This window comes from Tiliqua scincoides, chromosome 9, assembly GCF_035046505.1.
Source record: "Tiliqua scincoides isolate rTilSci1 chromosome 9, rTilSci1.hap2, whole genome shotgun sequence".
Taxonomy (NCBI): Eukaryota; Metazoa; Chordata; class Lepidosauria; order Squamata; family Scincidae; genus Tiliqua; species Tiliqua scincoides.
In genome coordinates, this window is record NC_089829.1 from 1,783,261 (window position 1) to 1,809,056 (window position 25,796).

General features: G+C 54.3%; 1 protein-coding gene across 1 annotated transcript; it reads left to right on the plus strand.

Annotated features, from left to right (window-relative positions):
* The first annotated feature begins 99 nt into the window (after window positions 1-99).
* FBXO42 (F-box protein 42) lies at window positions 100-24,105 on the plus strand. Its single transcript, XM_066637833.1, has 10 exons — window positions 100-275; window positions 10,501-10,767; window positions 11,851-11,967; window positions 15,182-15,316; window positions 18,884-19,037; window positions 19,134-19,244; window positions 20,122-20,218; window positions 20,632-20,688; window positions 21,158-21,274; window positions 21,650-24,105. The coding sequence occupies exons 2-10, from the start codon at window positions 10,521-10,523 to the stop codon at window positions 22,751-22,753; spliced, it is 2,139 nt and encodes a 712-aa protein (XP_066493930.1). The 5' UTR covers window positions 100-275; window positions 10,501-10,520; the 3' UTR covers window positions 22,754-24,105.
* Window positions 24,106-25,796: the final 1,691 nt, after the last annotated feature.

The following is a 25,796-nucleotide window of genomic DNA, read 5'->3' on the forward strand; positions in this document are numbered from 1 at the left end:
GCACGGCCACGTGACCCCCGTTCCCTGACAGGACAATTCCTCCTGCAGTCAGCTCCGCCCTGCGCCACGTGACGACGCGCGCATGCGCGTTGGCCGGTCTCCCCTCCCTTCCCTGTCCAATGCTCTTCCTCCTCCTCCGGAGCCCCCTTTCCTCTTTCCTGGCCGGGATGGCGGCGGCGACGGTTGCCGGGAGGGCTCGGGCTCCGCACGAAGGCGGCAGGAGCCCCTCGGGGTGCCCGGCCCGGCGGCAGGGAGGACTCTGAGGAGGGGGCCAGGTGAGGCGGGGGCGGGCGCGGTACACCTGCGCCCCACCTCTAGGTGGGGAGGGGAGGGCGTGCCCTCGCGCCTGCTGGCCTGGGGCGGGGCGGGACGGGGCAGGCCGGGGCGGGGGGAGGCGCCCGCCGTCTCTCGGGGCTCTCCCGGCAGGCGGGGCCCCCCCAGGTGCGCGTCGCCTGCGTGGAGCGGCGGCTGAGGCAGCCTTTCCTCGGGGCCGGAGAGACGCCTCTGGGGCCGTGGGCGCGCGGGCTCCGAGGGGGCTTGGAGGCCCGCACTCCTGCCCCCTTGCTCGAGTGCTGGGAGTGCTGAGCTGGGCGAAGCACCTGTGAGCTCGGGGCCTGCGGGGCTGCTGCCTCCTGCCTGCCTCCGAGGGGCTGGTCTCTTCCCAGCTGTGGCTGGTGTGGCTCCAGAGGGGGTGCGTGGCCTCGCAGGTGCCGGGAGGGGAAGGGGCCAGCGGGCGAAGCGGGCACAGGCCCTTTGTTTGGTCCCGGAGCAGGAGCCCAGCCAGCTCTGGAGTCGGGGGAGGACGTTGGGCTTCTGTCAAATTGAGGGGCGTAGCTGAAGGGGGCGGAGCACTCAATCTGGCGGGGTGGCTCAGCGGGGCGGGCGGCCCCTCCCTTCGGAGCCATTCCTGGTGGGGGCAGCAAAACAGCCATACTCCGCCCCCCAGCTACGCCACCGAGATTGCAGCATGGGGCAGCCCCCCACCAAAGCGGCCTCTTGCCTGAGCAGCCTCTCAGCTGCCCCCTTTCCCTTGGTGCTTTCTCTGCAGCCAGAAGCTGCTGATTCCCTGCAGCTTTTGAGCCAGTGCCAGTCACTCAGCAAGACAACAGGCGCTCTGGTCGGGCTGCTGCCAAATCTTCAGACCGGCCACTCGGGTGCCCCTGCAGCAGAAAGCCTGGGTCCTTCACAGTCCCTTCTTAGCCTTGTGCTGATGTGATGTGGCAGAAGTCTGCCTCCCCATTGCTGGTCTTGAGGATCCCTTGTCCAGTGGCGTACCTGGAGGGGGGGCAAGCGGGGCAAAAGTCCAAGCGCCGACCTTCCAGGGGTGCCTTCTTAAGCCTCACTCCACTGCCCATTCACCTTTTTTCTTTAAAGGGAGAGAAGCCAGCAGCTCTACTAACTTCTGTCCCTTTAAAAAAACCTCCTCCCAACAGAGGAGGGGGGCCCAGGTTCACTACTGGAGAGACAGTGAGCTGCTGCCTCTCCTGCAGCATTCCAGCACCGGACTGGGCCGCCCCCTCTCCCTTTCTCCTTTATAAGTGAAGAGGAAACAGGTGCCCCTAGAGAGACAGTGTGCTAGGAGTTGCGACCCCCAGTGCATTGACGCTCTAGGGCGCCCATTTTCTCTCTTCTGGAGAATGTGAGAGGGTGCCCTAGAGAGGCAGCACTGCAACTCCCAGCACGCTGCCTCTCTAGGGCACCATCTTGTCTCTTCCGGAGGATAGGAAACGGGCACCCTAGAGAGGCAGCATGCTGGGAATTGCAGTGCCCAACTCTCTGCTTTTCTAGGACGCCTATTTCCTGTCCTCCTATAAAGGAGGAGGGGAAAGGGGGTGGTCCAGTCCAGCACTGGATCGCTGCCAGAGAGGCAACAGCTTGCTGTCTCTCCAGTGGCAATCCTGGGCATCCCTCCTCCGCATCAGAGGGCGTCCCTCAGAGCCAAAGGGGAAGCGACGCACCTCCCCTGATTTCGGAGGAGATGCATGCTGCTTCTAGGGCCCCCTCGGAGCCTTTCGCACCGCTTGTATGTGGTGTGGAGGACTCCATTGGAGCGGTCTGGGGCTGCTGGAAGCGCCATCCAGCAGGGGAGTGCCGCCCGCCTCCTGGAAGCTGTACTCGCCTGTCATGAGTGAGGCTCCCAGCGGCCCAAACCGCTCCAGTGGAGACCTCCACCCCGCTTACAAGCAGCACGGAAGGCTCTGCTGGGGCCTCCGCTGCCTCCTCCGTTTTTTCAAAGGGGGAAATGGAGGAGGTAGCTGCGTGGAAATAATTGTGATGATGATGTCACCACAATTACTTCTAGGTCAGGGGTGAGGGCGGTAAAAGGAGGTGTGGGGGTGGAAAATGGGGGTTGCCCCGAGCTGGGACCCCCATGTATGCCATTGCCCTTGTCCCACTCCAGCTTCTCTGTCTGTGTCTGTCTCTGTCTGTAATTCACTGTCTGAGTGATGTCTGGTTCTTGCCTTGATAACGCTAGGTGCTGAGATGTTGGTTGAAGAAGGGTGCTTTGCTTGAGGAGATTTCTGGTTGGGTTTTCTTTAGTGGTGGATTCATCCGTGTGTCTAGTAGTGGTAGTTTGGTTCCCTTTGAAAGCCTTGAGTTTGCAATACCTGTATTTAAAGACTGAATGCCAGCTGTGCATGCATGGAGACTTTATTTTGGCTGAATTCCTGGAGGGCCTCTGGAGGTCCCATGGTCTGATCCCAGTGCATGCAAGGCCGTTGTGGTTACAATGTCATCATTGAAGCACTGAGCTGTGCTGCAGCCGGAACCTTGCTGCACCGTTAAGTTTTGGTCTGGGTTGAAGAAATGCTTAAAATGACTGGAATCTGGGAAAAGTTAGGAGATTTCAGGGGCTCTTGGTTCCCGTAGCACTGAAATCTTGTTGAGGGAGAAGCAAAGTTGCATGTTTAAAAATCTGCTTGATTTCTGCACACAAGAGCTTTTCCAGTTCTGCTAGAAAGTAAAAAGGCTCTTCTGCCCCCTCCTCTCCGCCCTTTTAGGGTGTTGCCTAAAAGACTGTCTGATACAAGTGGAGGAGGAGGAGATAGTCTCTGTCTCCGGTTCTCAGGCATGATAGCTGGGGTTAGTTGGATCCCCTCTGTGGTCAGAAGCATGCCGGTAGCTGGAGGAGGGAAGGGAAAGGGAAAACGGTGACATTCATGCCCTACCTCATAGGCAGAGTTCAGTGGTGTCCCTCCTTGGACCAAATGTTGGGCCCTGCGGTCCTTTGGCTTGACTCAGCTGTGCCTGTGCAACATCCTGGGAATGTTTCTGTCACTGACGTTCTCCCACTGTCAGGGTACTTGGCTGTATCCCCAACTGGAGCAAAGGTTCTGCACAAAGGTGAAACCACAGAGAGAGATCCTGGGCACTGAAGTGTTTGAATCCAGCAGAGTTGAGCCTGCTGGGCGTTTCCTGAATTACCTCTGCATTTCAGATACTTGTGCTCTGAGCAGCCTTCATCAAACACGGGACAAGCATGCACAGTGACTTAAACCGAGCACATGGATTTCTTGAATGTGGTACATTTGTAAGCTGGAGCTTTGGCTGCATCAGTTTCTGTTGGTGTACAAAGCATTGAACTAGTCCTGTTGCAAGCCGGACTGGCTTTGCTCTGTCTGTCGGTTGGGGAGCCTCTGTTGGCCAGAGAAACAGCTGTTTGTTGCCCCACAAAAGGAAGGGCAAGGCTCATGGTGGCAGCCTGACTTCATTGCTCACCTTTGAAGCACAAAGAAACCTGTTTTGTTGTTGTCCAAAATGGTGCCATTGGCATGCAGGGCGCTTTCAGAATATGAGGGAATAGGTCCTGCTCCGAAGTGCTTACTGGCTCAAAACCTGGTCTGAATTAGCTAATTTCTTCCAACTTGTGCAAAGCAGTAATCATCACATCTGCATGGAAGGCTATGTGTCTGTCACTATCCTTACTGCAGCATCATAGTCCATTGATGAGGTTGCAGAGAGACACCTCTCCTGGTCTTGCTGGTAAGATCTGTTTCCATTGGGTAGTGCTGGCTGGGTCCCTTCTCTGCCTTTCATGGAGGTGCTATTACTGACACTTTTTTTTGCTGTGGTGCTTGAAGGTGTGCCAGTGGCTTGGCCACTGCTGAACTCACCCCCCAAATCTGCAATCTTGGACTTGTAATCTTGCAGCACCAGGGGTGATCCAACGCTCTGTGGTGGGCCTATAGGCCCCAAAAGGTCTGAGCTCTTGCTTGAGGTGTTGTCTGAGTGAGGTGTTGTTTGCATTTGGGGCTGTTCTGTAGAGGAACTCCTGAGGAACTCCAAGTTTCTCCAGAAGGAGCATGAATCTGCCTGGCTTCTGGCTTTTAATTTAAATGGTGCACACGGGTGCCTGACTTTTGAAAGTTGTGTGTTTATGTCACTGGAGGCAGGTGGAGGACACATGCTCCTCGACACATAAGTGTCTAGCTTGGGACAAAGTCCTGTCCACCCTCTACCTTTCTCTGGAGTCTGGGCTGTCCTCCCTCCCATTTGTGACTTTCCTTACTTGAAGGCAGGCAAACCACTGTGCCTTTGTCCTGTCTGCTAGCTTGGAACCCAAAAGAGGAAAGAGCCTTTCACTTTCTCTTCCACCAGCTTGGCCCCCAAAGACAGGATGTGCCAGTCCAGCAGGACGTCAGGACACCTCTGAGTTTGGGGACGCTGCTTGCACACTCTAATTATGCTCCAGGTGGGGAATGGTGCTGCACTCTACTCTGAGGATATGCCTTTTAAATTGCAAGCATTCTCTTAGCTGCTGTTGGCAGGGGGTGAGTCTTGCTTCCCTGCCAAAGGAGAGGTGCCTGTGATTATCCACTCACAGAACTTTAATGGCCTTTTTAGCATCTCTGTCTGCAGATCACGGAGTCCTCAGTGAGCTTGTAGTTGGGGAAAACTGATATTCAGCGGGGTAATGGAGCATGCTGCCCGAGATGATGGCTGGGAAGGGAAGGAGAGCAGTTTCAGTCCCTGCAGCGGGCAACTAGTGCCCTCTGATCCACTTGTCTGTAGCAAAATTCACTGCTTCTTGATCTGCCCTTCCCTCTTTGTTTTTATCCCACTTGTTCTACTCGTGGTCAGGACAAGCACTAGCTGCAGGGAGCTGCTGCTTTCTCCGAGTCTGACTCTTGCTCTCTCTAGCTCAGTACTGTGTGCCCACTAACTGGCAGTGTCTCTCCAGGGCTTAGGGTAGAGAAGGTTCTTTCTTAGCCCTGCATGCAAAGCGCGAGGGACTTTCCTGAGCAACAGGCCTCCTAAAACTTTTTCCATCCGTCTGGGCTGGAATTGTCTGTCCAGCTCAGCAGCTCTCTGTGCATCTGACACTTACCATGGTGCCAGGTGCAAAGGAGTGGCCATGCTGGCGGTGCCTGGTGCAAAATGGCGGCTCATGGGGCGGGGCCAGTGACCGTGCATATCCACGAGGCTGCACAGCCAAATGCTGGATCTACATCTGGGTTACTGGAGATCAGGGTTTCAAACGCAAAACTCCAGAACCAGCTGCTGAAAGAACTTTATTGAAGATCACATATTCTCCTATTTTACAGCTGGGAAACACTGCTTCTTGAGGCACAGCTTTTCCATTGCTGCATGGTGGGGAGACGAATCTTGGTTGCTGCATTGCAGATCGTCTTTTGGTGGACAGAAGTCCACTCTCTGCTCCCCTTCCCCCTGAAATAGATGGTCCTGGGGCATTTTCCCCAGCCAGGAGCTGTCAAGACTATCTGCGGCAGTGGAGACTGTCTGCAGATGTGTTTGGGGCTGCCTCCATCTCCAATGCCTTGAGTACACAGTGCTCAGCTCTGCCCTGTGAGTGGTCTGCTCAGAGCCGTTGCGGAGAGGGGGAAACTCCTTGTTCTTGACTCCTGTTCCAAAACTCCGCACTCGGGCAGCTTGGAACGAGACTGGGCCAAAGGGGCAGTCCTGCTTAGTGCACGGTAGGGGAGTCCGACCACTCTTGCAAACTGTCAGCAGTTAAGAACCTCAGCAGAGACCATCCATCTCCTCATGGGGATTGCTGGAGTCTTGAATGTTGCATTTTAGATGCCAGACCAGCTCTACTGTCTTGATTGCCAAAGAATACTAGTGTTGCGCACACAGGTTAATAATTTAATACACGTGTGAAGCCTCAGTAGAAAACAGAGATGGCCACCAATGAAGTACAATTCTCTGCACGAGGGTCATTCTTCCTCTAGAAGAGGGCAGGCCTGTGTTCCATGTTACAAGATCTGCTCCACTCTCTCCAATGTGGATGTGCAGCAACCTGTATGCACAGCTGTGGTGAGATTTGATGTGGAGCTTGAGAGTCAGAGGCAGGCAATTGCTGCTGGCTGTTAGATGACAATGTGAATAGACACATACCTGCCCCAAGGAACTTCCTGTTTGAATTTTGCCATGGGAAGCAGTTTGAGGAACTCGGTGTTGCTGCTGGAGTTTTGTGTCCTTGGCTCACTTGCAGGAGGAGTGGGATTTGTGCAAGCATCTCTGAAAAACGAAGGTGGGCAACCATTGCATTCAGCCTTCAGGCTTGAGGCTGTTTCTTCCAGTCAGCCAAGCCTGCCTTTTGTGGTTCTCCTTGTAAAGTGAGCTTTGTGTGCAGGTGGGCACAGTCTCTGTCTCTGTCAGCTCTCCAGCTGAAAGATTGCCTACAGTGTCAGTGCTGGGAAAGCCTCTCTCTGCTGAGACCTTGGAGAGCAGCTCCCTGTCAGAGCTGACAGTGCTAGGATATAAGGTGGACCAGTGATGGGAGTCGCTGCCAGGCAGTGAGCTGCATTTCATGCAGTTTCCCTCTTTCCTCAAGCTGCCACTTCCCCTTGTCCCCTCCTATACCCACTTCAGACCCGACCCCCCCCTTGCAATCCAGGTGCCCGGGCAGTTAACAGGAGGACTTGTTTCTCTGCAACCTGATCCTGGATGAGACACATGCTGGAGACCTGGCTGGGTGAGATGGGCAACCAAGACTTCCCCAGCTGCCTCCTCCAGGCTGGGCTCATCATGGCTCCTTGTCTCCACAAAGCTGGGAGCCTGTTAGCAAAGCCCACTCTTGGAGTTGTGTGGATGGGGTTATTTCCCACTGGCTCTGGGGGGCCTTCCTGTTGCAGGTGCTGAGGTTTCTGCCGTGGCCTCAGTGGACCTCTGGAACGAGGAGAGGAGCGGGGCTCTTGACACACTGGCACTTCGCCGCCTTCCCAGCTGGAGACAAAGTGGGCACCTCTGATCTTGGGGAAGCTCCTAGCAACAAAGTGACTCAGCAGGCGGAGGAAAGCTCACAGCAAGCGTGGGCCTGAGTGCGCTCTTCGGTTGACTCTGCTGTGGTGCCGGCAGCGAGGAGGGTGTCCTTTCTGGCCGCTGCTGCTCTGTGTTGCCAGAAAGCTGCCCTGTGTGCTATTTAAGTACCTCATGTACACAAACAAGGAAGTGCATTGCTTGTGATCAGGACACCAGCTCAGAGGGGATGGACGTGATGCGGGAGGACACTTTGCTTCTGTTGAGCCCCTCTGAGCATGGGGGACAAGGCCCTCTGTAGTGAGATGTTTGTTTCTCCCTTCAGATTTCAACAGGAACAGCCATTTGAACAGATGCTGTGAGTGAGCAGCTGTGGGGGGCGGGCACCACCCTCTCCTGAACCCCGAAGTTGGAGCTGCCATAAACCGAGATGGTTCAGTTTTCTTATGAGAACCGAGCAGGGGTGTCTGAAAGAGGGAGGCATTTTTGAGCTTGTAGCCCTGTATTCCGCACAGTGGAACAAACACAGACTATGCTTGCAGTTAGTGTTGGGCTCTGTTCTTGGATTGCAGGGCATTTTTTGCAATCATGTGACTCCAGTTGTGTGTGAAAATGACCAAGCTGTATCTCTCTGAGTCTCAGTGCGCCAGAGCTGTAAAATGGGCCTTTGTGCTTATGAGGCATGGGGCACGACTTGTTCTCTTTTCCACTGCAAATTAAAGATGCAGTCATTGACCCTTTGCTGGTCACTCTTCTCTCTATGCCTTGATACGCTTGACCTGTCAGGTGTGAGTCTGAGTTGACTGCCTCTTAGAGCAGGGCAATGACAGCTCAGTTATGGAGTCCTCTGATGATTGAAGCCGGAGTTGTCCTTGTGTGCCTGTGGTTCACACAGTGTGCTGCTCCTGGGGGCACGAGGCTATTGGCTCCTTCTCCCCTACGCCACGGTGTTGTACTTGGTGGCAGGACCTTGAGGTGGTGGTGAGACACAAATAAGTCCCTTGAGCGTCAAGGAGCGCTTTTGTTTGCAAAGCAGTACATAAATATTTATTGGGATAACGATGCTGAATATGTTGCAGTGTAGGAGAGTTGCTTCCTTGCACCAGAGGGGAACTTGGGGTGGGTGGCAGCCAAGCATCAGGACAGCAGAGATTTGCAGTTCGAGCCTCTGCAAGTCTACTTGAGAGTAAGTCCTGCTTTGTGTGGCCTACTGCTGAGCACGTGTGCACAGGATCACAGCCGGAGCGTCTCCTCCACTGCTGGAGGCGTGTCAGTCCAGGAGCACAGATTTTCCCACACTCCTGGTGCCTGGGGCAGCACAGGATTCGGTGTGCGTTCCCAATGCTTGGGAACACTCCCCGTGGCTTGTAGGAAGGCAGCCATGTTTGCATGCAGAGCAATGGGCAGGCGTCCTCTGTGTGGCTGCAGAGAGCTCTGTTATGTGCTCCTCAACTTTGCTTTCCTTGGCTGGCTGGAGATGGGGCTTTGCTGCCAGGGTTCAGTGGGAAGAGCCATCCTTGTTTTGCACGCCAGAGACCCCAGGGTTGTTCCCAAGCAGCAGCTCTGCAGAGAGCCGCCCTTGGCCAGTGACTCATTCCTACATTGTGTTACTGCTGCTGGTTTTTGTATTCTGTTTTCAGATGTCTGTGGTTGACTGCCCTGACTCCAGAGAGCGAGCCAGGGCAGCGGACCACACACAAGTGTCAGTGTTGTACAGTACTGAGAAGGTGGCTTCGTCAGGGACTGGAAGAGCGCTGGACCAGTATGGGAGTGACTTGGTCTGGGTACTTCAGTTAGTCCCATCAGTTTTTTGATTTTCTCTGTAAAACGCTTTGTGAACTTTTCGTTGAAAAGCGTATGTAAATACTGTTAATAATAATAATACTTGCTGTGGTGCCAAAAGGAAGACAGAGACGCAAGGCTATTGTGCCAGCCTGATCAGCTTGTGCGTGATCGAGCTGTGTAGGGGGGAGGGTCGGCGGCCCCATGCTTTTAAAACTCAGATGGAGCGATTGGTCAGGATTTTGGGGTGCTGGCGCTTCCAGGTTCCCTTTTGCCCCACCAGTCTAGGTGATCTCCCCACCCCCAGGTAATGCAGGCCTTTTTTTGTGAGATGATGAGGAAGTATCGGGAAGTGGGCAAGGGCGTGTCCCCCAGGCTCATCCAAGTTCACCTACGCCTGTCACTTGAGGTGGGGTGGGTGGTGGCACCCTCTCTTGCTTCTCTTTTTTTTTTGTTATTTATTTATTACAGATACAGGGCAGGGAAACGGGCTAGACTTTAGGATGGGTCTACACGGGTTACACATCAGGGTATTGGCCATGGATTACAACATACATTCTTTAAAAAAATAAGAGAACGGCTGGAAAAAAGAAAAAAAAATTATCGATGCAAACATTAGCACATTTATCATTATAATATTTACTAATTTATCTAATCAATATTTATTTAAGGTTATCTATCCAGTCATAAAAAGGCTTCCAAAATCTTCTTCTACCGGGATCTCTCTTTCATTCTTTCTGTTAATACATCCATTCCTGCTGTTTTATAAATCTTATTTATTAATTTTTCTCTAATTGGAAGGTCTATAGATTTCCACATTTGCGCATATAATATTCTTGCCACTGTACTAATATGTACAATAAGGTATTTCTTGTGGTGTTCTTTAATTTCTGATGTCACATTTAAGAGAAATATTTCCGAATGGTATTACACAATTCAATATCTCTTGTAACATTTGATGTATCATTTTCCAATATTTCTTTGCTTTTTTGCATGTCCATCACATATGATAAAAAGTTCCCTCAATCACTTTACATTTCCCACACTTGTTTGATGAACCTGAATACATTTTTGCTATTTTCTGTGAAGTCAAGTGCCATCTATAAAACATTTTATATAAATTCTTTTTAAAGGATACCGCTTTAGTTATCTTAATATTTGTATTCCAAATTTGTTTCCAATTGTCAATCAGTTTATTATATCCAAAATTTTTTGCCCAGAGCACCATTGAGTCTTTAACTATCTTCCATTCTCATCTCAAGGAGAAAGTTGTACGTTTTAAAAATATATTTTTCCTCATCAATCAAAAATATTTCATTGAAACTTCTATCTTCTCCCTTTCTTCCCTCTCATGCCCCTGCTTGGAGAGCCAAGTGGGTAGTGGCCTTGGGGATCTGTTTCATGGGAGCGAAAGACTAGCCTGGGCTGTGCTCCTTTGACAAGTGGGTCCGTGATGCTGGACTGTGGCTTGTCTCCTCCCCCTTCCCGCCTCAGGATCTGCGCAGTGGAATGCCATGGCGAACTCCTCCGACAGTGAAGATGACGGCTTCATGGCCGTGGACCCTGAGGATGCCCTGGCAGAAGGCACCATGGAGCAGGATGAGGAGCTCCGAGCCGAGCTGGAGGAGCCGCCTCGGCATCACCGGTCCATGCTGGAGCTGCCAGAAGAGGTGCTGGAGTATATCTTGTCCTTCCTCTCGCCATATCAGGAGCACAAGACCGCCGCCCTTGTCTGCAAGCAGTGGTACAGACTTATCAAAGGTATGTGGTCCTTGGCTTTGTCATGTTCAGGAAGTGGGCTGGCCGGGTCTTGGGGCAGTCTGTATCTTGGAAGTCACAACCCACAAACTCTGGGTTTAGTGCTGTGAAATTGATGATTTAGACCAGGGGTGTCCGAGGTTTTTGGCAGGAGGGCTACATCAGCTTTCTGACACTGTGTCGGGGGGGGGGGAATGAATTTACATTTAGAATTTGAATAAATTCACATAAGTTTACATAAATGAATATATTAAAGATGAACTTATATGAACGAATGAAGGTCTTGCAATATCTCAATGCCTATAAAAGGCCTTGCACAAAGCAAGGCTGGCCTTTCCTTTGCTGCCGCTGCTGCATCACAGACGTGAAAGAGCAAGCAGTGGAGGGAGTTCTCATCCCACAGCTCACAGGAGAGGTCAAACAGTCGCCCTCACGCTGAGAGAAGTTGCATTGGGCCAGTGCGGGCTTCAACAAATCTCCAGAGGGCCAGAAGCTCATTGGAGACTGAGAGCTCCCTGAGAGGGCCGCAAGTGGCCCCAGGGCCGGGGTTTGGGCACCCCTGATTTAGACTCTAAATTTTAGAGAAGCTCAGCTGCTTCTTTTTTAGAGTGGGGAATGTTTCTAGCCCTGAAGAATGCGCAGACACCTGTCTTTGCCTGGGAATGGATCAGTGTGGGCAAGTGGTCTGTCCCTCTTTCTTAACCCCTTGGGCACCTGTGCCCCCCATTCCTTGGAGGAGGAGGAGATGTTTTCTTGGCTTTTGCTTGCAGCTTGAGAGCAAAGCAATTTGTGTAAACCATAGCTTGTCGTATGCCTGAAGCTCAGCTATTTCCTAACAACAAGTGCCTAGTCCTGAAGAGTGCAAAAAGTGTTATGGTTTGCCGCAGTCCCAAAGCAGAACCTTCTGGCCTCTGCTGGTGCACAAAGAGGGAGAGAAGAGCATGATCTCAAGACCTGCCACTCCGCTTCTCGTTGTGACAGGCTGTGGCCTGTTCTCGTGCTGACTGCATAGCGGAGGTCTTCCTAATCCCTCTGCGGTGCCTTCGGGGTGGTGGCTGCTCTTGACGGTCTCCCTATCTTCTCCAGGCGTAGCTCACCAGTGTTACCATGGCTTCATCAAGGCTGTCCAGGAAGGGAACATCCAGTGGGAGAGTCGCACCTACCCCTATCCCGGGACCCCCATCACACAGCGCTTTTCACACAGTAAGTACCTGACTGGGGAGCAGCAGGTGTGACGTGGCAGGCAGAGCAGACGTGGGCTCGGTCAGGTGGCTCTGGGGAGCTGCAGTTGGCAGGCCTCTTGCTGGTGGGTGCAGGGGGAGGCACTTACACCACCTTGGAGCACAAGCCCAGGGTCTGCTAGCAGAAGAGAGTGGCGGGTTGGGATAGAGACAGAGTCCAGGGCCTGAGTGACTGATGACAGGACTTGGATGTGTTCAGGTGAGCATGGATGGGCAATTGGGGCCCAGAGAGCGCAGGTCTTGCATGGGGTAGGGGTAGAGGTAGAAACAGTCTAGTGATTACTGTAATTGGCATAAGGTGGCTATTATAGCTCCTTCCTGAGCCAGCAATATATAGCACTTCATGGATTGCCCAGGTGGCTTTGGCTCATCATTCGGCCCAAAACAGGCCCCAGGCACCAGTTCTGACTTCAGCTGCCACCCTGGGATCAGTGGGTGGAAATGAGGGGAGCCCAGGGACCTCTCCCCATGGTGGCCCGTAGATAGACATGCCCCAGCCAGGGAGCTTGAGCAGAGCTGTAAGTGTAAATAAGTGAGCTTTTGGGGAGGAGAGCACCTGTGCAGTGGAGAAGGCTATGATTCCAGGGGTGGTTGTGTGTGTCTTTTTGGAGGAGCCTATCCCCTTATGGTTTTGCCATATGGCCCCGTTTTGCCTGCTTGCAGATCTCAAACTGCAGAGGAGCAGGGTGCAGGTCTGAGTAAAGGATGTCTTGGAACTGGGGCTGGCTGGCTGGCTGCAGAGCCCTTTGCCCTCAGCCAGACCGCATCCTGGGCACTCGTAGGTTCTAGAGCCTTCTCAGAGGCTGGAGTGGCATGGGAGGGGGGCGTACAGGTTTTGTATGCCTGTGTGTGCTTTTGGAAAACTACCTCATCATGCTGTGCTGTGACCTTTTCTGAGTCGTTCCTGAAGAGAAAATTTGTTCCATTTTTGTAAAAAAGGAAGGTTTGTGTGCTGAAGTCATTGCACACTTAACTGAGTTTTGCACTCTGCTCACTGTGTCCACACTGGGCAGTTAGCGACTCCTGGGACAGCCCTGCCATGGAAGTTTGTGCAATGTTTACAGTGGCTTTCCTGGGGGAGCCACAGTGGGGCTTTCTATCTGAAACCCTGGTCCTTGCAGGAGTTGACATTGAGAGGGCAGGGAGCCCTTGGCCTGCTGGAGCTGGGAGCTAGGCTGAAGGGGGCGTGAGGTGAGTGGGGGGAAGATGCATGTCACCCTGGGCCCGGTCCTTGTCCTGGTCCTTCCAGTGGCAAGGGGGCAGCCTGGAGCTTGACTACCACAATGGGCTCTGTGTGGCACTGTTGAGACCTGAGCCCTAGTATAGAATGGCAGGAACAGCAGTGGTTCAACCTGCTAAAGGCTGAGGCAAAACCCATTTCCAGGTCTGGTCTCAGGTCTGGGCCTGTCTCCTGCATTCACCCACCCGCACTCCTTGATTGGAGGAGGTGGTGGTGCTGGTCTCTGACCTGAAGTGGGGAAGCAGGCTACCTTGGAGGTGGTGGCTGGGAGGGGGAGACCGCACTGAGTTCCTCTCTCTGGGCTCCAGGCCAAAATGGTGCTGCTCGGTTGTGCACTTGTCTGGGTCATCACTTGGCAGACTGCACTCTCGCAGCTGCTGCTGCACCAATGGCTGCTGTGCCAGGGGCTGGTGGAGATGATTTCACTGGGATGAAGACTGGCTTCTCTGGGAGCTGTCCCGAGGGTCTCCTCTGCTAGAGCTGGGAGGTCGGAGGCTTTCCTGAACGGCTTTGCCAGCAAGGCGGCAGGCCCTCTTTGTGACAGGCTGTAGGGTGGGCAGAGGGGCAGGCATGCCATATGCATTGGGGTTTTATTGCTTCCACCTTCCAAGAGGAACCTTTGTCCAGAGCTGATGGAATACATGGCTTTTATGGCTGCAGGTCCTGCTGGGTGTGCCCAATTTGATGGGGCTGAGGGCCATCTGGAGGAGGTCTGTGGCTCAACTTAGAGGCACTGTAGAGAGAACCCTGAGGCAGGGGAGGGTTGGCAAGACTTTGTTGTGCTGCAGCTGAATGAGCAGCACTTCCATCCTCAACTGGAGACTGTGGGCAGGATACAGGCAGCGCTGTGGAGCAGGGCCTCTTGGTTTGCAATTCCCTCCACCTCTGAGGGGGGAGCCCTATTGCCCAGAGCCCTGCGGGTGATTAACAACCGCTCTCGGTCTTGAACCTTCACCGTTGTCTCCTAAGGGCTGCGGTAAAGTCACAGACTGCTCTTTACACCCCCCCCCCGCTTTGCCTTGCTGCTCTCCCCCAGGGTCCACCTTGGCCAGACTGTTGGCTTTCTTCTGGGCCCTCATTGCCCACTCAGTAGCCAAGACTTCCCCTGAGCCCTGGCTGGGGCTGGAGCAGTTTCCCACCATTGTGGATAGTAGCATTTTGCCCACCTTTTCGCCACTGGGGAATGGTGCATTGTGCTGCCATGAGGCTGGGCAATGCTGCTCAGCCTGACCACAGAGGTGGCAATGGTAAGGAGCTTGCACTGGAGGGGAGCCGGGGGCAGCAGGTATTCCCAAACTCGAGGGTCCTTGCAACTGAAAGGAGGAAGTCTTTCCAGCACCTTTCTTTTTTCTTCTGGCATTTAGATGCCTGAGAGGAAGCGATGCTCTTAAGGGGTTGTGCCAGAAGACAGCTACATGTGCTCTAGTGTAGTTAATTTCTGAACTGGACTTTGAGTCTGTATGAGCGTTGCGCCATTTGAAGACTGCCCTCCTTGGGAATAAGCCCCATGTATCTCAATGGGGCTGGCTTCTGAATAGCCCTGCAGACCTGTGCTATGAGTGTGCTTTTCATGAACAATTTGCCCAGTCAGGTTCTGTGAAGTTCTCCCTTTTGACACCTCTACGACATCACCCCCGTCAGGTTTCGTTTATTGGATGGCAATCTCATAATATGGTTAATCAGCTTCCAGTCTGTTTAGTGAAAGTTTTTACAGGAAAACCTTTTGAAAACTTTTTCCACTTTGTAATTTTACAGAAAGCCCTTGTCCATTTTTATATTTCCTTCAACGTGCATGGAATGCAATTTGGAGTATAAGAGGACAGGTTAGGTCCCTGCGCCAGAGGGCTTACAACCTAAAATGTGATGCTTCGGAAGCGGAGGTGATTGCCATAGGTTTCGCTCTCACCTGTCCTGTTTTTTGTTCACTGCCTGGCAGGTGCATGTTACTACGATGCCAATCAGTCCATGTACGTGTTTGGTGGCTGCACCCAGAGCAGCTGCAATGCAGCATTCAACGACCTCTGGAGGCTCGACCTGAACAGCAAAGAATGGATCCGGCCACTGGCCTCAGGTGAGGGCACCTGTCTTCTTGTTGCCATTTCTGCATATTGCAGCTGGAGGGCTGGGGAAAGCAGAAGGTTAATCTGGGGACACACCAGAACCTGCTGGTGGCAGTTGAGATGGGTCAACTCCAACAAGGTGCAGACTCTGCCAGTCTCATGAGCAAGAAATGCCAGGACACAGGCCACGAAAACAGTTTTGCTCTCCAGAGATGTGCAGCAAATTGCTTTGACTTTGATTTGCAGACTCTTGAGTAGCCCTTGGTTTTTAAAATTTATCACACCAGGGTGAGGTTGGCCTCTCTCTTGCCATTGAGAAGGCATCATTAGGTATTAAAACCAGGTTTGCAGAATAAAATTAATACTATTTAAGTCTTGAAAAAGATTCGCCAGGAAGCAGCCACTGGAGAAGATGCTGGGCTAGGCTGATTAGGGACAGCTGCTCCGCCCCTAGCTAAATCCAAGACAACAGTCTCGTAAAGGGTGTTCCATGACGGATGAGCAGGGGCAGAAGTGACACGACCCCTTCCTGGAATTTGATCTCTTCCTGTTTGGGTCAGTCGTGAGTTCCCCCTGCAGTCATTGGCAGCCCTTCTCTCCTCCATGAGCTTGTCCAAGCCCTTTTCTTGAAAGCTGTCCTCTCACCACTACTTTCCAGCAGTGAGTTCCACAGATGTCTCTCTGTACTGTGCTTGCGCTGACTAGCCTGCAGATGCTGCCAGGGATTGAACCTGGGGTTTCCTGCCAGATCCAGCGGAGCAACAGCCTTTCCCCCGGAACGCAAGGCCTTGTTTGTGCAGCTCTGGGCACCCTGGGATTTGGTGCCTCTGTGAGGTGTCACTGGTCTTCTTTTGGGGGGAGGGAGCCTCATCCCTGGACCTGGGTGGCTTGTGTCAGCTCAGGGTGTTGATGGGTGCTCAGGGTATTTGGAGGAGCTGACGAGATATGTCTCTGTGGAGGCAGCATGGGAAAGAGATGTGTGCCTACAGTCCTCGGCTCCGGCGGAGAGAGGCCCGCAGACTGATTCCCACAACAGCCCCTGGGTCTGGCATGCACATCCATCTGGAACAAGGGTTGCCTGCAGCTCAAGCACTGGTGCATCCCAGGACAGCACCTTTCATTTCCTGGGATCAGCAACTCATCCTCAGCCTGCCAGGGATTGGCCTCTTTCAGACACCGCATCTTGAGTGGGACGCAGCTGGAGCCGCCCTCTTGTTGGCCAAATGGACAAAGTGTTTGCGGAGCAGCTTTTTGGCCAGTGGCAGGAGAGAGGATGAGGGAGATGGCTGTGCACTGGGGGGCAGGGAAGGCCATGTGTTGAAGACCCTCTTGCACATCTAGGGCAGGGGCCACACGAGAGCCCCCCCCCCATTTCAGTGTACAGCAGATTCATATGGAGGAAGGCAGCCCTTCAGAAGTCTTCGCCCCAAGCTCAGTAGGGATTTAAAAGTCATAGCCAGTACCTTCCGTTGTGCCCAGAAGGGAAAAATGCAGTAGGTGCCCCTCTTATGTTGTACACCAGCCAGTGTGGCCAGCGAGAGAGCCTCTGATTTTCTGCTTGCTCCATGGGAGAAAGCTGGAGAGCTCTTCCTCTGCCAGCAGGAGAGCAGACACTGAGATCAGGCAGTAGCTGGAGGCATTGGGTGGGGGGCTTGATCCAGTGAGAGCAGTCCCTGTGCAGCCTATGCCAGAAGCACAAGTGACCAAGCCATGGCAGCGATTGCTCGATCTGGTCCTGGGCCAGCAGGTGCCTCGGTTCAGATGTGCCAGTGCTGTTGTGGGGGGATGTCTGTGTGAGCTGAAGCGCAGCTGGATAGGTGAAGAGCCACACAAGCAATTAACAAGAGTACTACCTGCCATCAGTACAGTCAGCTGGAACCACATCCAGCACAGGGGCTTAGCAAGAGACTGAGGCCTCCACGCAGGTGGAGGAGGAAACCTGGACCCGCCAGGTGGGCTTCCTTTGGAAGGGCTCCTGCAATGCCTGAGCAAGGCTGCATATCTCAATGGGACGGAGTGGGCAGGGGCCCTGAGCCTGAGGAGATCTCCATACCCCTTGCACCAGCCTCTATCCAGCCATAGTACCAGCCAGATTGCACAGCAGGAACTAGAACATGTGGGCGCCACTGGTGACATGTGAATGTGGACCATGGTAGCAGTGGCGTGTCCAGCAGGCAGCCTCCTGGCCCAGCAGTGCCCTGTGAGCCACCAGTCCACCATCAGTGGTTGTTCCCCTTCTCCCTCCAAGGACAGCTTGAGGCAGGAAGGGCAAAGCTACCATCTCCCTGTGACACTATAATTACCCAGGAGCCTGTGAGTGCGTCACCCGCACGCGTGCACGCACACACCACAATCAGTCAGCTGGCAGGGAAATTGTGAGCTTCTTTGCTCTTCTCTGTTTAAATTATTGCCTGGCTGCTTAACCAAAGCAGTAATTATTATGCAGGGAGTTGATGACTTGTGAAATGCCTCCTGCCCACCCTCCCTTTGCCACCCACCACCAGAGGGAGGGGCTGGCACTCGCTCAGATGTGCCCTGCAGAGCCTGCTTCTGGTCAGCAGAAGCTAGTGCAGCTCCCGTCCTCTGGGGGATCCAGGAAAATGAGTCTGTTGCACACCCAGAGGCGATGCTGGCTACCAGGTGATCACATCTGTGCCAGAGTTTCTGTCCACCTCTGTACCAGTACTGCTCATGCTTGCAGAAAGAGCCACAACCAGAGCACTTTTTAGAGAGTGATGTAGCTGAGCCCAGCTGTAGAGAGCCCAGCCCAGAGAGTGATGTTGCTGAGACCAGTTTCCAAATTGGGGGGGGGGGGAGGGCTTGCATTTCTTTCTTCTCTATTTTGGTGTTTTTAAGCAAGTTTCTAGTCCTGAGAGAGAGTATGTGGAGTGTGTGGTGGGGAAATGTTTAAAGGCAGAGGAGGGGCTGGACCATAGTTCAGGATTAGGGTGGCTCCCAGTTCCTCTTACAAGAACACGAAGTGCACTGGCCATCCCCCTCCCAGAGTGAAGAGTGCGAGGATCATAGACACGTGCTCTGACACAACCGATGTCCCCAGCCCCACGGGTTCTGCAGTGGCGCCTCTTCCAGGGCCGGTTATTTTTGCTGGCGTCTGAGCTCAGCCTGCCTCTGGTTTCTTCTGGAATGTAACGACTCCCTTCTGGGACCTGCTCAGTGTTCTTGCCCCAGGGCCCCCTGTGTCCCAGTCGTCAGGGGGCTAACTTTAGGCACCTATTTTTGAAAAGTCTGGGCCTTTTAACTCTGCAGGCGCAAGCTGCAAATAGCCCAGTCCCAATTTTGGCCGTTCAAGCTGCTGCTGTCTGCCCTGTGGGGTCATGGGTAAGACGTCAGGGGCAGCAAGTTCCCAAGGAGCAGAACAAAATGGGCTCACTCTCTCCTGCTGGGCTGCTCTGTATGCGTTGGGGAATAGGGGGGACCCAGAAACACTTCCTCTTCCTGCTCTCACAGTTCTCCAAGGAAACTTCCATTGGGGGCGGGCAGGCTGGGATCAGCCCTCCTTAGATGTGGTCCAGGTTCTCATCCGCATCTCCCCCCCCCCCCGCTTTCTTCTCTTGCAGGCTCTTACCCTTCACCGAAGGCTGGGGCCACTCTTGTCGTGTACAAAGACTTGCTGGTGCTCTTTGGTGGCTGGACGCGGCCTAGCCCATACCCCCTGCACCAGCCGGAGAGGTTCTTTGATGAAATCCACACCTACTCACCCTCCAAGAATTGGTGAGAGAGCTGCCCAAAGGCAGGCCAGTGAAAGAGCAAAATCCTGGCCGTTTGCTCTGGGCTCTAACCAGCCTTTCCCCTTTTTTTCTTCCAAAGGTGGAACTGTGTGGTGACCACCCATGGTCCCCCTCCCATGGCTGGGCACTCCTCCTGTGTCATTCGGGACAAAATGATCGTCTTTGGGGGCTCCCTGGGGTCTCGGCAAATGTAAGTGTGTCCATTGTGGCACCCCCTGTCTGATCCCCCTGTGACAGCCGTGCAGCAGTGGTGGCGGTCAAGGGGGAGCTTGGAGTGGGTGGGGTGGCCCTGTGGGAGCCTTGCCCAGCCCCTGCGGCTCCACAGGGGCACCCCATGCACAAGGGTTCAAAACACCTTTGAAGCCAGGGGAGGGGTGGGGCTGGGCGCCGCTCTGCTTTCTTCCCACAGCAGGCCCTTCCAAGTGTTGCGTCTCGCAGAGGGTGGGGTTTTTGCTGTTCCAGCCCACATTGCTACTGGCAGGGTGAGAGGTGGCAGCGGAGGCTGGCATGTGTTCTCAGTGGTGCCCGCTGCTGCCATTTATGCCAGCACCTCCCCTTCCACAAGAAGCGGCTGCCAGGAAAATAAACAAATCATTTGAAATCAGACTAGTTAATACTTCTCAGACAGCATGCCCAGACCGCTCCCAGGGCCCCCATCTCCTTCTGGCCTGTCCAAGCGAGTGCTTCTCAAGCTGTCTGGTGCAGGGGGTAGGAGAAGGGGAGATTGCATAGCCCCCGGCCCCCCTGCCATAATTGGACAGATTCCCTTGGTCACAGTAGCTGGACTGAACCTCCATATTCAGTGGCAGTCTACCTCCAAATGCATAAGCATGCAGGGGGCCTGTTTCCTGGCATGCCCTGCTGTGAACCTCCCATGGGTGCTTTGGTTGATGCCTGTGAGGAGGCAGTGCCCTTGAAGGGAAGGGACACACAGCAGAGCGGCTCTGAAGGCTTGTCTGCTCCTGCTGGTTCCTGCAGCTCATGGCTGGGTTGCGTTGCCTGACTTTCCTCTGGGCCTGCTTGGCACTGCCAGGCCGGGCTCCTCACATGTTGCCCTTCCCTTGCAGGAGCAACGATGTCTGGGTGCTAGACCTGGAGCAGTGGACCTGGTCCAAGCCGGCCATCTCCGGCCCCAGTCCACACCCTCGAGGAGGCCAGTCGCAGGTGATGTTTTCTCTCTGCCGCTCTGCAGGCTGCACTCCCCCAGCCTCCCTCTCCCCTCACTGCAGCGTGGGGATCGCCCCTCCTTGGCAGGGCCCCGTCCCAACAATAAGCATCGTTTCCTGGTGGCCAGTGGGTGGCGCCTGTGAGCTGCAGCAGGTCTCAGCAGCACACCTGGGCTTTCTTGGCCCACGTCTGTCTGGGTGCTGGGGCGTGGCAGCCTGCAGGCACCAGTTGATAGTTACTGTTGGGGCTTGGGCTTCTCCCCTTCCAGCTGGCGGGGGGGCAGCACCATGTGGAGCCAGGGGTCGCCTTCCCCCTCCTAGAAGAACACTAGCTGGTTGCTGAGCCTTCTGGCAGCTGGACCGCCTTGTGGCGACTGACCACCTTACCAGTTGTGTGTCTTCCTCCTGCAGGTTGTCATAGATGACGAAACCATCTTGGTCCTCGGCGGCTGCGGTGGTCCAAACGCGGTGAGTAGCCATTGCCAGATGATGCTCCAGTGTCGTCCAGCAGCTGTTCTCCCTCCCAGCCCCCTGCGCCTTTGCACCGGTTTCTTGGTTCTGATTCTCACAGGCCAAGCTGCTTGCAGAGTCCCCGGCCTGCAGCTGCACTCTGCGTGTACAGAAGTGGTTCTGTTGCCCACTTGGTGCAGTAGCCCCTCCTTTGTTCCCCCTACACACCTTGACTGAACAGGAGAACACACACAAGTCACCCAGAACTGATAAGCCCTGAAAGCTTGTCAGGGTGTCGGGCTAGACCTGGGAGCTTGTGGAAGGAACATGAAGCTCACGTGGCTGCTTTCATTGTATGAAGAATAACAGCAAAAGAACTTTAAAGCAGTTGCCGGAGGTGTGGGGGAGGGGGTGTTATAATGTTAAGGGGGGACAGCCCCTGCCTCAATGCTAACCATTGTAATGCTCCACCCCACCCTTGTTGCAGCTCTTCAAGGATGCCTGGCTACTGCACATGAGCTCCAGTCCATGGACATGGCAGGCCCTGAAGGTGGAGAATGAAGACCAAGGAGCCCCCGAGCTGTGGTGCCACCCAGCCTGCAGGGTGAGGGGTTTGGGGGAGGGCCTGAGCACAAGCCTGGCTGCATGCAGGCTTAGTCTCCTAGGGTGCTTCACAGGGCTGCAGTCTCACTTCTTGGCCAGAGCCTATCAAGGGGAGGGCAGAGGTTACAAGAGCCCCTTGTGACTGAGGGCTTTAACTCGCATCTCCTGTGTGGTGCCTGTGGACCGTGCCCTCACTTCTCTGCATGAGGCCCTTCCTTGCAGGCGCGGCAGGAGCTATCCACCTCCCCAAAGCATACATATGATCAGTGGTGGGTTGAAGCCAGCCCCTTGGCAGGCTGGGCCTCAGAGCATGGGTCAAGGGCTGCTGGCTCTTCTGCTGCCGAGCTGTGATTCTGTGCTGTCTGTTCTCTTGCAGGTGGGCCAGTGTGTTGTTGTCTTCAGCCAGGCCCCCAGTGGGCGCGCTCCCCTCAGCCCCAGCTTGAACTCTCGCCCCTCTCCCATCAGTGCCACACCGCCAGCCCTGGTTCCTGAGGCACGGGAATACCGCTCCCAGTCTCCAGTTCGGACCACGGATGAGGTGCCCTGCGTGAACGGGCGTTGGGGCACCCTGAGGCCCCGGGCGCAGAGGCAGACACCAACAGGGTCCCGGGAAGGCAGCCTCTCACCGGCCAGAGAGGACTGTTCCCCTGTGCTGAACGGCAGTGGGGGCTTGTCCCCTGGCACCACGGCAGTGGGTGGAGCTTCCCTGGACAGCCCAGTGCAGGCAGTCTCTCCCAGCACACCCTCCACCACAGAAGGATTTGACCTGAAGGTGGGCCTCTCCCTGGCCTCGAGGCGGGGCTCTCTCCCTGATCAGAAGGACCTGAGGCTGGCATCGGTGGAGTTGAACTGGGAGTCCAAACCACCACCTCTGGCCTGTCAGCTGGAGAGCAGGACAGTTGGGGTCAGGAACCCTCCGGAGCAAACCAATGGTGTCCACACTCCTCCGCACATGGCCAGCTCCTTGGCAGGGGCGGTCTCCCCGGGTGCGCTACGGCGGAGCCTGGAGGCAGTGAAGGCCCTGTCCTCCAAAGGTCCCCCTCCTTTGGCTGTGCTGAGCCCCCCGTTGGGGTCCTCACCCAGCTCTCCAGGTAGCCAGAGCACCAGTAGCATGGAGACGGGGTCTGCCTCTCGGCCGGGCTCTGCCCAAGGGGATGGGCACTCCCTGCCCCCCATTGCCCGGCGCCTGGGCCACCACCCGCCCCAGTCGCTCAACGTGGGCAAGCCCCTGTATCAGAGTCTGAACTGCAAGCCCATGCAGATGTACGTGCTGGACATTAAGGACACCAAGGAGCGGGGCCATGTCAAGTGGAAGGTCTTCCATAGCACTTGCGTGGTGGGGCCACCTGAGACCAGCCTGCACACCGTAGTGCAGGGCCGTGGTGAGGTGATCATCTTTGGGGGCCTGATGGACAGGAAGCAGAACGTCAAGTACTACCCCAAGACCAATGCCTTGTACTTTGTGCGCGCCAAGAGATAGTGCGGGCCAGGAGCCGCTCTCGCTCTCCGCAGCCTCTGGTTTGCTAGCAAGGCCCTTTGTGCTCCAGTTGAGTGGGCTGTGAGTTCCAGGGTTCCCCTCCCCCTAATAAAAATGGAATCTGAGCAAAGAACACTCCTGCTTCCCTCTGGGCCCACCCTGGCCTCAGCCTCTTTGGAGAGGAATTGCTGCAAGGTGGGAGGGGACATCTCATGAGAGGCAGGAGCTGGGGCCAGGCAGCTCCTGCTTACCCAGGCTGTGGACAGTCACCAGGCCCCCATGGCTGTGGGGAAGCAGGGCAGCTGCTGGTGGCAGTGCTTGGCCTAGCACTGCGTGACTGGAGTGAGCCCTGCGCAGGCTACTTGAACTCGTTTTGGTCCTGCCTCTAGCCTTCACCTTGGGGTGCTCCTGCAGCAACCTGGAAGGGCCCTGAGCCTGGGTTCAGGCCTTGGCTAGCCTACCTGCCTCATCCCACAGCGGAGGGGAGGGAGGGCAGACAGTGGGAACTGTGTGGAGTCCCAAAGACTGGCCCCCAGTCCTTTCCTAGCAACCAGGGAGAGGGGCCACCAAAAGGGAGCCCTGGGCTACCTTGAAGTTGGCTTCAACTGGTAAAGCTTTGCACCTGCTCCAGTGGGGTCCAACCTGGTATTGCTCCTGCTGCACACATCCCAGACCCTTGGCTGGGATACTGTTGCTCTTAGGTCCACCAGCCGCATCCTGCAGCTGGAGAGGCAGGGTGGCAGCAACAGCAACAACAAAAGCTGAGTTTTCAAGTTTGGGGTCAGATCTTGTGGCTCTGGCTGCAAACTTTTCTGGAAGAAGACTGGCTGAGTTGGTGGTCCTTGCTCCCAAACACCTCCATGCCTTGGGTACTCTACCCCTTCCCCACCTCTGTCTCACCAAGCTTCCCTGGCAGCTGGGGCCCTTGCCTTGCTAGCCAGAAGCTGGCACTGCTGCTGTACTAGCAGCCGCTGGGAGAGCCCAGTCAGTGGCAGGGACCTGATGGGTTCTCCTTGTGGGGCAAGTGCTGCAGGAACCCCAGAAGGTCTGGCAGAGGTGGGCAGGGGCCCTTCAGAACGAACCTGCCTTGCTGCCTGGTACTGTCCTTTGATTAAGATGTGCGCACGAGTGGCTTGAAAGTGGGTGCTCCCACAGCTGCCCCCCTCCATGCCGAGATGTCCTGCCTGTGCATGTGACTCTCCTCCCCCCTTTGGCAAACTGCTGCTGCCAGTGGCACCATGAAGTGGCTTCTCCAGTTTTTCAGAACTCTCTCAGCAGAGCTTTTGCACATGCTCCACGGGGCTGGCCACTGAGTCTTGCTGCTGTTCTTTTCAATATGAAACTATAAAGGTGTTTAATTTCCAAGATGTGCTGGGACCCTCCTTGCCATGGAACTGCCCTCCTTGTTTACAGCTCCATGTCATGCAAGCCGTCTTGCAGCAGTGCAAAGCCAGGATGGAGAACCCAGCTTTGCTTCCAGGCTGCCCAACAGAACCTGCGTGTCTAGTTGACAGTTCATCCTCTTCACCCCCAGTAGTTCACAGGCTCTTCTTCTCTGTAGACACTTGGCCCAGGAGTGTTGACCTCAGAAACCTGCTTTATGCCTTTTCCCAGCCTGCTGGGACTTGAATGGAGATTGGCGTGCGTGCGTGCTGTGTGTCCACCTTGTTTCCAAACAGCTGAAAAGCCCTCGTTCAGTCCTTGCCTTTACCCTGTGTGCTGTGTAGTCTTAAGACCTCTTTTGTCTTTAGAATCTCAAAACACATAGACGAACAGGCCTTGCTGAGGGAGAATCCGCATGGCTTCTGTAAGGGTAAGTCTTGCCTCACAAACCTTTTAGAATTCTTTGAAAAGGTCAACAGGCTTTTGCATGCGGGAGAACCCATGGACATTATATATCTGGACTTTCAGAAGGCGTTCAACACGGTCCCTCACCAAAGGCTACTAAAAAAAACGCAGGGAATTAGAGGACAGATCCTCTCATGAATTGAGAACTGGTTGAAGACCAGGAAACAGAGAGTGGGTGTCAATGGGCAAATTTCACAATGGAAAGAAGTGAAAAGCGGTGTGCCCCAAGGATCTGTCCTGGCATCGGTGCTTTTCAACCTCTTAATAAATGACCTGGAGACAGGGTTGAGCAGTGAGGTGCCAAAGTTTGCAGACGACACCAAACTTTTCTGAGTGGTGAAGACCAGAAGTGATTGTGAGGAACTCCAGAAGGATCTCTCCAGACTGGCAGAATGGGCAGCAAAATGGCAGATGCGCTTCAATGTCAGTAAGTGTAAAGTCATGCACATTGGGGCAAAAAATCAAAACTTTAGATAGAGGCTGATGGGTTCTGAGCTGTCTGTGACAAATCAGGAGAGAGATCTTGGGGTGGTGGGGAACAGGTGGATGAAAGTGTTGACCCAATGTACGGCGGCAGTGAAGAAGGCCACTTCTATGCTTGGGATCATTAGAAAAGGTATTGAGAACAAAACGGCTAACATTATAATACCATTGTACAAATCGAAGGTCACACCTAGAGTATTGTGTCGAGTTCTGGTTGCCACATCTCAAAAAGGACATAGTGGAAATGGAAAAGGTGCAAAAGAGAGTGACTAAGATGATTATGGGGCTGGGGCACCTTCCTTATGAGGAAAGGCTACAGCATTTGGGCCTCTTCAGCCTAGAAAAGAGATGCCTGAGGGGGGGGCATGTTTGAGATATACAAAATTATGCAGGGGATGGATAGAGAGATGCTCTTTACCCTCTCACACAATAGCAGAACCAGGGGACATCCACTAAAATTGAGTGTTGGGAGGGTTAGGACAGACAAAAAAAAATATTTCTTTACGCAGCGCATGGTTGGTCTGTAGAACTCCTTGCCACAGGATGTGGTGATGGCGTCTGGCCTGGATGCCTTTAAAAGGGGATTGGACAAGTTTCTGGAGGAAAAATCTATTACAGGTTACAGGCCATAATGGGTATGTGCAATCTCCTGATTTTAGAAATGGGTTACATCAGAATGCCAGATGCAGGGGAGGGTACTAGGATGCAGTTCTCT